This window comes from Rhinolophus sinicus, linkage group LG05, assembly GCF_036562045.2.
Source record: "Rhinolophus sinicus isolate RSC01 linkage group LG05, ASM3656204v1, whole genome shotgun sequence".
NCBI lineage: Eukaryota > Metazoa > Chordata > Mammalia > Chiroptera > Rhinolophidae > Rhinolophus > Rhinolophus sinicus.
Genome location: NC_133755.1, coordinates 32682721 through 32695794, shown reverse-complemented (window position 1 = coordinate 32695794; position 13074 = coordinate 32682721). Strand labels below are relative to the sequence as shown.

General features: G+C 36.3%; 1 protein-coding gene across 1 annotated transcript in view; it reads right to left on the bottom strand.

Annotated features, from left to right (window-relative positions):
- The window catches only part of MSH2 (mutS homolog 2), a 62189-nt gene that overhangs the window by 32927 nt on the left and 16188 nt on the right, over positions 1–13074 (bottom strand). The window contains exons 5-7 of the mRNA XM_019748649.2: positions 12725–12874; positions 12134–12267; positions 3147–3346 (exon numbers count right to left, since the gene is read on the bottom strand). Of these exons, the coding sequence (XP_019604208.1) occupies positions 3147–3346; positions 12134–12267; positions 12725–12874 (484 nt within the window). The remainder of the gene's footprint in view (positions 1–3146; positions 3347–12133; positions 12268–12724; positions 12875–13074) is intronic.

Genomic DNA, 13074 nt, shown 5'->3' with positions numbered 1-13074 from the left:
TCAGCACCACACCACCTGGAACAGTCTCCCTCCTCTAATATTTTCTAGGATAAGTGACTTCAAATACCTTCACTGGACATCAGTTGCCAAACAGGCCATGTGAAGCATTTGATTTAGATACTGTTATGATCTCTCACAGGTCTATGTAACTTACGGGTACAAAAGCAGTGAACTGCTGGTGTTGCAAAACTCATCAAATTCATTATGTCACACATTAGCAGGGGAGTTGAAGAAGAGAGCCAAACTACTCTCAACCCCAACTCCGGACTTCCATGCTTATCCCAGGGACTGGGAAAGATTACCCAAGGAATGTGCAGTGAAGTATTTACCTTTTTAATGGGGGGTGGGGGGGTTAACATATGCTTTTGAATATCTGAAAGTTACAGATCTTTTCTCCAGAAAAAATACATACATGCAAAATTTTGCATAAAATTTCAGGACACTTCTAAGAACTCATTCAGAATCCCAGTTGTAAAGTTCCTGATATTGAGTGAAAAAAGGGCCAAAAATAGAACGGGGGGGCAAATTGGGGGGAGAACTCAAGCAAAATGTAAAAAAATATGATCCAGCAATTCTTTTTTTTAACTTTTTAAAAATTTATTTTAAGTGTGTTACTCCAGGATCCATCAGCTCCAAGTCAAGTATTGTTTCAATCTCATCATGGAGGGCGCAGCTCACAGTGGCCCATGTGGGGATCGAACTGGCAACCTTGTTAAGAGCACCGCCCTCTAACCAACTGAGCTACCGGCCGCCCCCGATCCAGCAATTCTCATTCGGGGTGTGTTTGCGCGCACGCGTGTCCAAAAACAGCCAAGAAATGGAAACAACCTAGTTGTCCATCAATGAATACGTGGATAAAGAACAAGAGATGTATACATACACATACACACATACACACACACACACACTCACACACAGAGGAATATCACTCAGTTATAAAAAAGGAAATCAAATACTGTATGATCTCACTCATATGTGGAATGTAATAAAACAACTCATAAAAACAGAACAGACTGCTGGTTGCCAGAGGAAAAAGTGGGTGAACTAAAAGAGTAGATCTTAAAAGTTCTCATCACAAGAAAAAACAAAAATTGCAGCTGTGGGTGATGGATGTTAACTAAATTTTTTGTGGTACACCTTAAATAAATAAGATGTCATATGTTCATTACATTTCAATAAAATTGAAGAATAAAAGATTGTCAACAGTGAAACCTGGTAAGATGAGAAATGGACCACTTTCACTGAATTTAGCAAGCAGCAGTCACTTAGCAAATGCCCTTTCAGCACTGTGGTCAGGGCAGGAAGCCAGCTGAGTGAATGAAAGACAGAAATGCAGGCTTTCAGAAACCTGCCTGGGAATGGAAAGAGAGACAGGTGGCACAAGAGGACACAGACACAAGGATGCTTTTTTCAAAAAATAGGATAGATGTGAACTATTTTTACAATGCTTTCTGTGGTAAAGAGCCAGTAGAGATGAAAGGGAAATGAGAAATAAGAAGTAAAGCGGTGGGGATGGGGACGTGGGAGACAGAAAATTAAGGGAGTCCCTAACTCAAGGTCAGTACTTTCTCGGGGAAATAAAAGAATATTTATTTACTCTGAAAGGGAAGAGACATGAGAAAAGGTTCAAAAGAGCTGGTGTAAGTGGTAAGAGTGAATTAGAGAGCCTATCTCTATAACTGTATCCTGATTATAACCCTAAGAGTGGTCAATGCCCTTGCTTCCAGTCGGTACTGTTGGAATGGGGCTGGAAGTTACGGAATCAGAAAAACATAGAAGTAGAAGATAATTTTAAAAATGAGGAAATTGAGGCACAAGGATAAATCGTTGCTAAGCCACACTAAACAAGTGTGGGAATTGGAAAAAAACCCTCATTTTCTTTAATTCCACTTTGGTGGAACTAAATGCAGGTATTCAAGTCTCATTAGTCTAATAAGGAGCCTTGACTAGAATGGGAATAGTTTTTATACACTGGTACCTTGAAAAGATAAGCACTTAGTTATCTTTTTACACTTTGCTAGATAAATAAGGGAAAAGGTTACTACCATAAAATATATCTTGAATCTATACTTATTTTGTATCCTGTCATCATCAAGTTGTTTCTATAAGTCTATCTGCAAAAGAAGAATAAAGCTTTCTCATAATATTGAAAGGTTTGTTTTCATAGTTCTAAGAGATGTTGCTTTCTAACTCAAACTTAAAATGCTTTATGTATTAGGCATATGGCTCTATAATTACTAAAATATTTACTGTAGAAATTTATGTTAAGAACTATGCAATAACTATCATTAACTATATGTGACTCTGCTCACTTTATTCTGATAAATTCACTTTGACTTCACCTGTCAGAGAGCATGAAGACCCTGTCTTAACTTTTTTTCACAGGTGTGCGGGAAAGGTTCATTCCAGCCGGCCTGGAATTAGCCTGTGCCCGTTTTCTTCAAGTTCCTGCATGGCAATAACCCCTGGTCAAGGCATGAAACATACTAATTGCGTTGTTTTGTAACATATTCAGGGTGGCTTGTTCATCTTTTTAGCATTATTTATTATGATTGCTCATTTGTCAGTGAGAACCCCAGAGGGCTCTACTGTAGAACCTAGTTACAGGTCAGAAATGCGGCCATGAGGCCAGTAAAATAAGTATTAAAAAACCCAGCCAAAACTCCATTTTAGGCTCCCCGGTTCCAAGGCGCTCTGCACACACTGGTCCCTGACCTGAGAAGTGCACCTCACCACCGCGCTTTCAAAGGAAGGACACTAGGTGGAAACCTATACCTGCCCTCTGGCTCCCTTGCCGTGAGGGATGCTTATCCTTACTTCAGTGCTGCTGCTGGACTGTATCCTTGTCCTATAAAAAACTGTAGATTTGTAAGCACCCTCATTCGGGATCCTGTGAGTCTTCTTTAGCAACTGAACCCCGTTCAACTGTCATTGTTACTATTAATAAACCCAGTAACCCTAACATTCATTTCTAAAGTGCAATTTTCTAAGTTGTCCCATGACTTCTGTGATATAGCTATAGTTCAATACAAACCTGTTATTAGAAAAACTTAGAATGAGTCACCAGAACCACATGTGCTATATGTATGGGCAGTACATTTGCTAAGTACATCGAGTGAAGAAAAATAAAAACAACATCATTTTACCTTCATATTTTTCCAGAGCCCCAATAACATGAGGGAGTTGATTTATACCCTGATAGAGTCGGTAACAATCTTGTAAGTTGGCTGCTTGTCTTTGAAATTTCTTGGCAAGTCTGTTAAGATCTGGGAATCGACGAAGTAAATCTTCTTGTAAACTTTGCCTCAATTCTGCATCTTCTACAAAAGCTTCCACTAAATTTAATCTGAAATAAATTACACTAGAGTTAATCATAAATATATTTTAGTATAAAATTAAAATTTGTCAACCAGGTACATAAACCAGCTAAATGAACTAAAAATTTCCAGTAAGAAGCTTAAATCTATTCTGAAATGTCAGCTTTTTATAGAGGATGGAAAGCTCTGTAACACTGATGTAAGTAAGCACTTTCTAACTAGTTAATAACCAAATTAATGTTAAGTACTATCTTAAGATACTGAAATATACACAATATTTTTCGACTTTCATCAAACTGATATTTCTTAAATAGAAGAATTTCATTATTGGGACACCATTGTTACTGATACATACTACACATGTAAACTATAATCTTTAATGAAACAGAATTACAATTCAAGAAGATCGCCAAATCCAGTACTTATTCTATCAGGTCTTATAAATTGCCCCAGGTTGAGAACCACTGGTTTAAAGGAATCTGAATAAAAATTCACTTTTCAAAAGATGAAAAGAGAAAAATAACTAAAACTCTATACAATGTCAATATCTAGGCAGCTGGCAGCAGACTTATTTGTTGTAGCGAATGCCAAATTATTGGGAAAATATTCTACTACCAAGCTTGTATTATGAACCAGTCACTGGGGCTATAAACAAACAAAAATTATTCACGGACTTACTGCTCCAGAAAAGATTTCTATGGCATGTACTCTGCATTTGAAAAAAACGAAACAATGAGGAACGGATGCAGCTAAGTCACAAATCCAATAAAGCAAATGTGGGTCTTTCTAGCTAAGCCTATGGCTCTACTTGGGCTTTTCCAAGTTTGGTCCAAGATCACCAGCATCAAAATCACTAGTAGGTGGATAATAATACAGAATCCCTGGGGGAGGGCCCCAGCTGTGAAATTTCAATGAGCTTTCCAAGACTCCTACGCATACAAGAAAATCCTGAGCTCTCATGATAAAGAGGGAAGAGAGGCGTAAGGGGTGAAGAAAGGAAGAAACCTGACGTTGGCTGATATACCTCTTCATTTTTTTTTCTTCTTTCCCTAAAATCCCAAAATCTTAGGCCACTCTCAGATAAATGGTAAGAATCCATAGAGAAGATATTTCTGATCAAGAATCTTCCTACGTCTTCCCAGTTCCAAGTATCTCAGTACTGTTTCCTCTCAAACTGACCAGAAAATGAATCAGAAGTAATCAACTCTGTTCAAGTGCATAAAGTTCCAATAAGAGTATTAAGAAAACATCAAAGGAAGGAAAAAGCTCCTAAAACACATAGGACAAGGCAATATACAAAACGCCCTCAGTCTTTGGTGTAGGTATCATTAAAAGCCTAATAAATTGCTAGTTTCACAAGTCTATTCAGTATGCCTTTTCAGAATTAATTACAGTGTCAAGTTTACGTGATGGTTAACCGACTTTTTAAAAAGATTGTTCTGCTACTGTTTCCATGACAATGACACTTTTCCATCACAGTTTTAGAAGTACCAAAGTTACTATTGGCATAACATAGTATACCTGTCATTTCTAGCCAATAAAATTATTCAGCTGTACACAATTTGATACATTAATTTGCATATTGACTGGAATAGAAAATAATGTTTTAGGGTCAGTTAATCTCTAAAATTCCAACAGATTAAATCATGAAATTAACCATGAAATATTTGGTATGTTTAAAATCAACATTGTGTCCTTTCTTTAAAACTAAAATTTCTGATCTCTCATTGTTAGAACAGTTGACGGGAATTTCATGACAGTGTATTTATATAGCTAAGAACAAATCTGGTATTTAAAGAATTGCAATTACAACTTTCTGAGTCTCTTTTTTTCTGTTCTTTACATAGTTTAATGTAATCAGAACCACTTATTTAATACATTAAGTGGGAAATATTCTGCTAGGCCTAAGATTAAAAAAGAAAAATAAAGTATGGCAAGACATAAAAGAGAGGAACACGCTTTTAAGGAATATTCAGTCTAACAGAGGACAAGGAGGCTTCTTGTCACAGCTAGTGCTGAGGTAATGAGTGACAATGAGATGCAAATGCAATGAAATGGGGTCGGGATAAGAAATAAGGAATTGTATGGGAGCTGGGAAACTCCATTCTGGGGAACTTCATTTGCCTATATTCTGGATAGTTGTGATTTACAGAGATAGGATTCTAGGGCATACACTTGGGATGGAAGAAGAGGCAGCAGCAAAAACTTGAAGGGAGAAAAATAGAGGGTGCACTGGAAGAAAACTGAAGCAGAGAAGGAATAGGAAAAAACTATAATCAGAGGTAAAATGGAAAGACTGTTGGCTTTGGAAGCAAAAAGCATTATTTCTTCTTCTGAGAAAGAGTCAGAGTGAAAGACTGAAAATATAGATACATTTTGAGATTGTAAGGATTAAGGAGGTCATCATGTACTTAGATGCAGGACGCAGCTGAAGGCTTTCAGGGGAAGTAAAAAGTTTTAGACTCGTCACTGTAATGAGTCAAAAAAGAAAGTATCATAATACCAGGTATCAATGAGAGCTAGACAGATTGAAAATACAATAGGTCCAATCAGCATTGTGTGACCTTCTCTAGCAACTTTTGAGAAAGAAAGCTAAGAAGAGAGGGGCCAGTATAACAAAGGACAAATGGGGCAAGAAATTCTATGGTCCCCATGAAAACACTAGAAAAACAGATGCCTTTGTGGTACATGCTGGGCAGGAAGGCAAATGAAATTCAAAGAAGCTAGCAGATCAACCCAGAGACCAGAATAAAGAAGTCTCCCGTAAACTTGATTTAGAAGTAGAGACAACAGTGGTTGGAAAGCAATGGATTGGAAGCTCTCCTGTTCTTCAGAGGCCAGAGCAATGCTTGTTTTCTAGAAACTACACTCACTGCATGACCTCCAGACCTGTTTCTACAGAATATGAATCACTAAAGATTACTAAAGATATTCTTGCACAAAAGAATAATGTAACCTGAAAAGAAGTCCGGGGACCCTACGAGTACACTGCCTCAAAAAGCATGATATACAATCACATAAGCACCACCACCATCTCTAAATTTACAGGAGCCATATTTCTATTTGGAGACTTATGTTTCTCACAAGATTGCTATATTAATTACATTAATTTTATATTAAAAAATGTTCGTAAGAAATAGAAAAACTATGTAATCCTATGATAGTTTAAAAATCTAAGTCAGTAATTTGAAATCTTCCCATAAAAGGAAAACTAAGCTAAGATGGTTTCATAGGCAAATTCCACCAAATATCAAAAATTCAATTCCAGTCCTACATAAACTATCCCAGATTATAGAAATAAAAAAAGAGAGGGGAACACTAACTCATTTTATGAAGAATAACATTGATAGCAAAATGCCATCTAAAAATAGGAAAATTATAGGCCAAATACACTCAACACGGATAATATTCCTTAAGACATTAACTAAATCAAAATTAAATTTCTATAAACCAGCAACAGAAAGTAATCATACTGTGTATAATAATGGAAACAACCCAAATGCTTATCAATAGTAAAATGATATTGAAAATTATCGTATGTTAATATAATGGAATATATTCAGCAATAAAAATCAATGAAATACATCTACAAACAATAATACATGTAAATCACCGGAGTACAATATTGAAAAAGTCAGTCATGAAAGAAGACATAATAAAATTCCACACGCTAGTCTAAAAACATGCAAAATCGGGCCGGCCCGGTGGCTCAGGTGGTTAGAGCTCCATGCTCCTAACTCCGAAGGCTGCCTGTTCGATTCCCACATGGGCCAGTGGGCTCTCAACCACAAGGTTGCCAGTTCAATTCCTCGAGTCCCGCAAGGGATGGTGGACAGCGCTCCCTGCAACTATAATTGAACACGGCACCTTGAGCTGAGCTGCCGCTGAGCTCCCAGATGGCTCAGTTGGTTGGAGCGTGCCCTCCACAACTAACACTGAAAGGACAACAACTTGAAGCTGAACAGCACCCTCCACAACTAAGATTGAAAGGACAACAACTTGACTTGGAAAAAAAAAAAAAGGCCTGGAAGTACACACTGTTCCCCAATAAAGTCCTGTTCCCCTTCCCCAATAAAATCTTTAAAAAAAAAAAAAGCAAAATCATTCAAATATATGATAAAGCTAAAAAGAAAAGCAAAATACAAAATCCAGGATAGTGCTCTCTCTAAGGGAAAAGGTAATAAAATCAGGGAGGGGCACATAAGAACAGTAATAGTAATGTTCTTTATACCTTCTACATACTTCATAAGAAATGTTACTCAATATTTAACTTAAAAACCTCAAAACAACTAACAATGAACACACAGCTCATAGCATGATTCTCCTCCCTCTAACGTGCTCTAAATTTGTCCAGTGTTTGAAGCACTGACTGTGGCTCACCATTCTATAATAGATGAGAATTTTCTCCAAGATCTCCTTAACGCTGTTTGTTTTTTAAAAACAATTTTTTTTTTAATTTTATTGGGGAATATTGGGGAACAGTGTGTTTCTCCAGGGCCCATCAGCTCCAAGTCGCTGTCCTTCAGTCTAGTTGTGGAGGGCGCAGCTCAGCTCCAAGTCCAGTGGCTGTTTTCCATCTTTAGTTGCAGGGGGCGCAGGCCACCCTCCCAGGCGGGAATTGAACCGGCAACCTCGTTGTTGAGAGCTTGTGCTCTAACCAGCTGAGCCATCTGGCCGCCCCAGCGGAAGCTCAGCGGCAGTTCGTTGTCTTCAATTTAGTTGTGGAGGGTGCAGCTCACTGGTCTGTGTGGGAATCAAACCGGCAACCCTGTTGTTCAGGGCTCGCATTCTAACTAACTGAGCCATTCGGCCACCCCATCCTTATGCTGATTTTTAGAACAAATCCAGGAATACACACCCAATAGAGTTCGTTCATAATGCTGATTATCTAGCCACATATTAAAACAGCCATAATTTGCTGTGATTTTAATAAGTATGTTTCAATCTTACTATATTCCACCCACAGTTTAAAAAACTTGAAAGCTATTCAAGTTTTGCCAAAATCAGTCACATTAACATCAAAACCTGTCCAGTGATTTTGAGTTTACCCAATCTAAGTACCAGAGACAAAAAAAAATTTTTGCTTGAATTTTTTTAATTCAGTTTTAAAATAGAAGGCACTAAGAATACCAAATTCTACATAAGCAAATTATTTCATTAGCAATTTCATAAGAGTAAAATATTTCCCATGCTAAAACATATTCAATGTTCTTTAGATAATTCTTTGAAAAACTGGGAAAATTACCAAGGCTTCAAACGAATCTATGAAAAGACAAAAACAAAAAAACCCCTACAAGATTAAAAGCAACAGTTCTAGTGCATATGCTAACATGAGGACTCTTGGAACCTATCAGAAAATAAGTGAAAACATAGTAATATGGACAGAGTTCTTATCATTTCTCGTTTGATTGTTAGATAAAGTACAAAAAGGAAGAAGTACCTAGAAATTCACTCATAAAAGATAATAACATTCTCACTGGAGATAAAAGCATTTAAGCCATTACTAAAAAGTATTTGTAGTCTCGGTGCAAGCAGGGTTTAATGAACGGAAAAATGAACACCAAAGTGATTCCATGGATATAACTTAAATAAAAACCAAAATAATACATTTCATTTCTGATGATAAAATCCAATTTGGATCAAATTAAATACAATTGATAGACATAATAAATGGTACAGCAATAAAGGGCATGGGCTCTGGAGTCACGCTGGCCTTGGCTTGAAATCCAGTCCCCACCACATTACAGGTGATAAACACGAGATGCTTAGCAAAGTGCCAGGCATACAGTAAATACCAATCTTATCACCCTCCTCCTGCTAATAGCTTGACAATCATTTATAAGTAATCCCATTTTCATCATTCCTCAACTTATCACTGGCCTATAGTCCTTGATAAGATGTATGAACCGAAAAGATCTAGTAACACCTGTACCAATGTCTGCTCTTATAAAAATAGAAGAAAAAAGAGAAATCTTTGCTTCCCTTAATGGAGTTTACCCCACAGCCACATATTTTAAAATTAAATCCTCATTTCTGGTTCCAACAGGGTAAAGAGATTTCCATTATCTTCTCTTACAGAAAATCATCCCAAAACAGTAATGACAGTAAGAAACAGAAAAACTTGATTTGATATGTAACCCTGAAGATCAATCCTAAGTGCTCAGAAGAAAATCAGATTTGCCGAGAACCCCAGAAAGGCAGCATGAGGTATCACAGCAGGCAGAGCTGAGAAAGGATGATAAAAATAAGGAGACTGCCCAAACAAAAGCCTGCATAAGGATAATAAATTTCCCTTCCTACTGTGGAATTTTAGTATTTGGCCTTGAAAACCAAGGCCAAACCTTCCTTCCTACTTACTGATTCCAAAAAAAGGAACTCACCAAAATAAAAGAAGAAAATATTTCCTCTTACCCTACCAGGATAAGCAGATGATATTCTGACTCATAAAGCCATCCTGACAAATATAATTTCTAATACATAAGTCTAATGAGACCACCAGATTTTGGAAATTACTGCTATGTCCTGTGAAAGTAACTTTTATTTACCCTCTAAAAGAAAATCTAATTTGGTATCGTGCTTTATAAATAATGTTACTCTGATATTAATATGTAAGCGACATCTCAGGTTTCTAAAGGGTCTAAATATAAGTACATGCATGCTCTAGTTATTAAGCTGTATGTAAGGGGACCACTCACACTTGCTGTTCCCACAGCCCAAAATTAAAAATATAACCAATGTCCCAGAACGTGAGACTTATTTAAATTAGCTAATTTCTTTAAAAACAAAAAGGTGAGAGAAGAGACATAAATTTTTGCTTGTTTAGCCAGACTTTCCATGGGAGGACACTAAAGAAACTGATTAAGACTGGTTGTCCCCAGGGCAGTGGTGGCAATTCACATAAAGTACAATAAGAAATGTATCCCTGCTGGCCCGGTGGCTCAAGTGGTTGGAGTGCGGAGCTTCTAATGCCAAGGTCTCCGGTTCGATTCCCACAGGACCAGTAAGCTGTGCCCTCTACAGCTAAGATTGTGAACAATGGCTCTCTCTGGAGCTGGGCTGCCATGAGGAGCCGGAGGTTGGCGTGAGTTGCCACGGGCTGCTGTGTGCTGCTGTGGGCTACAGTGTGCTGCCAGGAGCAGCCGGTGGCCAGCGTGAGAGGCCGGCAGCCGGCTGGAGCTATACAACACAGAGGCCCTAAGGAAGGGTCCTCGGGAGCTGGAAGCCTAGGAGACTTATCACTGTATTTTGACACATATAAATGTAGTTACTTATAAATAATTAAAATTAAAAATTGTACACTGAAAAAATAAAAATTGTAAACTGCCTTAATTACTTGCAAATATCTAATCCTTCCTATTTCTTATTTTACGTCATTAAACCTCACTCTTCCCCAACAAATGTAGCTTCAGAAAGTTACCTTAGCATTTCAACTTCTGCATTTTCAATAAAATATCAGCATACTCACATTCGTTAACCTCATGAGTTATTTTTATTTAAAGGATTTTGGGAATCCACAGGATCAACACTTAGCCTGGTAATTATTTGTAGGGTGTCTTATGATACTGATCAACTATTTTATGTTTGCTGGCATCTTACGAAAGGGTCAAGAGATCATTATGCACTTGTATACCATCAGTATTCAGTAGGCATCCAACAAATTCTTAAATGATTAGACAACATCAAAACTATAAAAATACTGAATCTTTTACCCATTCCGGCAATATCTTAATTTGCCAAATAGAAAATACTAAGTACACAATAAGGTCATTAGAAATAATCTAATTATTGAAAAAGGTACAGTAAAGGGTATTCAATCAATAAAAAAAAATATTACGTGCTTTGAATCTGACAATAAAACAGCAACACTAAAAAATATAAGCATAATTGAGGAAAAAATGGGATTTTTTATTAGGATTACAACTATGTTTAAAAAGACTGGCTAACCTAAGAACTGACTATATAAAATGATTATTTTTACATCAGTTCAAAAACTAATCTGTGCTGTCAGGGCAGTGATTACTCTTGGAGTGAGGAGGGGTAGGAAGTAGCAGGAGAACCAAGAGGAGTTTCTGAGATGCTAGTCATGTTGTTTCTTGACATAATGTGTTGTTACACTGATGTGTCTATTCACTTTGTGAAAATCCATCAAGCTGCACACTTAGAATTTGTGCTCGGATGCACATTATACTTCATTTGAAAGTTTTCAAACTCATCTAAAACAAAGATAAAAACTAAGTATAATCGAATGCTAATCATATTAAAGTAGCAGGATTATAACTTTTTCTTTTTTATTTCTTCAATTTTAAAGATTCTCTGAAATGTATGTTTAGGCTGCCTTAAATCCTTTCTAGAATAATGAAGAGTAAGTGCTTCCTATGTACTAAATCCTGTTCAAAGTACTTAATACATATTAAAATCACCTAATCCTCATAACAACCCTATGAATCTGATATGTTATTACTGTCATTATAAAAGTAAAGAAACTGTGACACAGAGGTTGAATAACTTGCCCAAGATAACAAATAAGGGGCAAAGCTATAATTTCAACCAAAGTACTCTGGCTCCCAAGTTCATGCTCTGAAACATTACCCATACCATGTCTCCAAAACAATTTTACCTTTTTATAGTGCAAAAAACAGTTAAGAAAATAAGTTATTTAATCAATCTAAATAATTACCACTCTATTACTATGTAGCTCTCTGTGCAGTTAGATGTTAAAATATAGGTACAAAACTGCTTATCAGGATAAGTGGTATAATTAAATGGAGTAACTGTGTATTACTCAAAGCTTCCAAAAGTATATACTAGTAATATACCTCTCTTCTATTCTGTTCTTATCCATGAGAGGTTGCTTAATCCACTGGTTAACCAGTCTTTGTCCTTGAGGAGTTTTGCATTTATTCAGCAATGCAGCCAGAGACTGAGAGCCAGTGGTGTCTTCAACAGAACCCTAGTAAACAAAAAATAAAATAGAATGGCATGGTGATTATTAAAAATCTTACTATGCCATGAAAAATAATTTTTGGAACAAGAACACTTAATATTCTTTAAGTATTAAATGAGAAATTTGCACAAAACTTCTTCCTAAAACCAAATTTTCATCCTCTTAATTTGTATTTTCTGTTATACATTTTTCCCCAAACCAAAACCACTTCACAATTATTACGTTTTAGACATAAAATTTATCAGGATGTAATTTTTTTAGACTGCCATAATATAAAAAAATTATTAATAAAGCCAGGACAAATACTATTTACATAGCTTACAACTAGAAAAATATAGTACTTCAAAACTACTTATGTAAGTATAATATTTCAAAATGTTTAAGCTCCTTAGTAAGATTCTTCAGGATATATCAGAGGAAACACTTTTTTAACCATTCTATGTTTTTTGGGGGGTTTTTTTACCTGAAAAAGATTAAGGGCTCTGACTGCTGCAATATCCAATTTCATGTACTGGCTGAAGTCAAAAGTAGTCATTTCAAACTGTCCAAAGTTTGAATCATCTGATAAGAGTTCTAAATACTTGATTACTGCCGACAATGATGAAACTGCAACCTAAAATTAAGAATTTAAAATAAAAAGCTGCTATTAGTAGAATTCTAGAGATTTTTTTAAAAAACAAATGGCAAAATAAAAGTAAATTCCAAACATTTTCCTTAGTGTTCCTTTCCAATCCAAACCAAGAAAATCAAAGTTTAAATAAATCCCTTAAGATTGGAAAATGATTTTTAGAAAGGGAAAATTTACTGTAATAG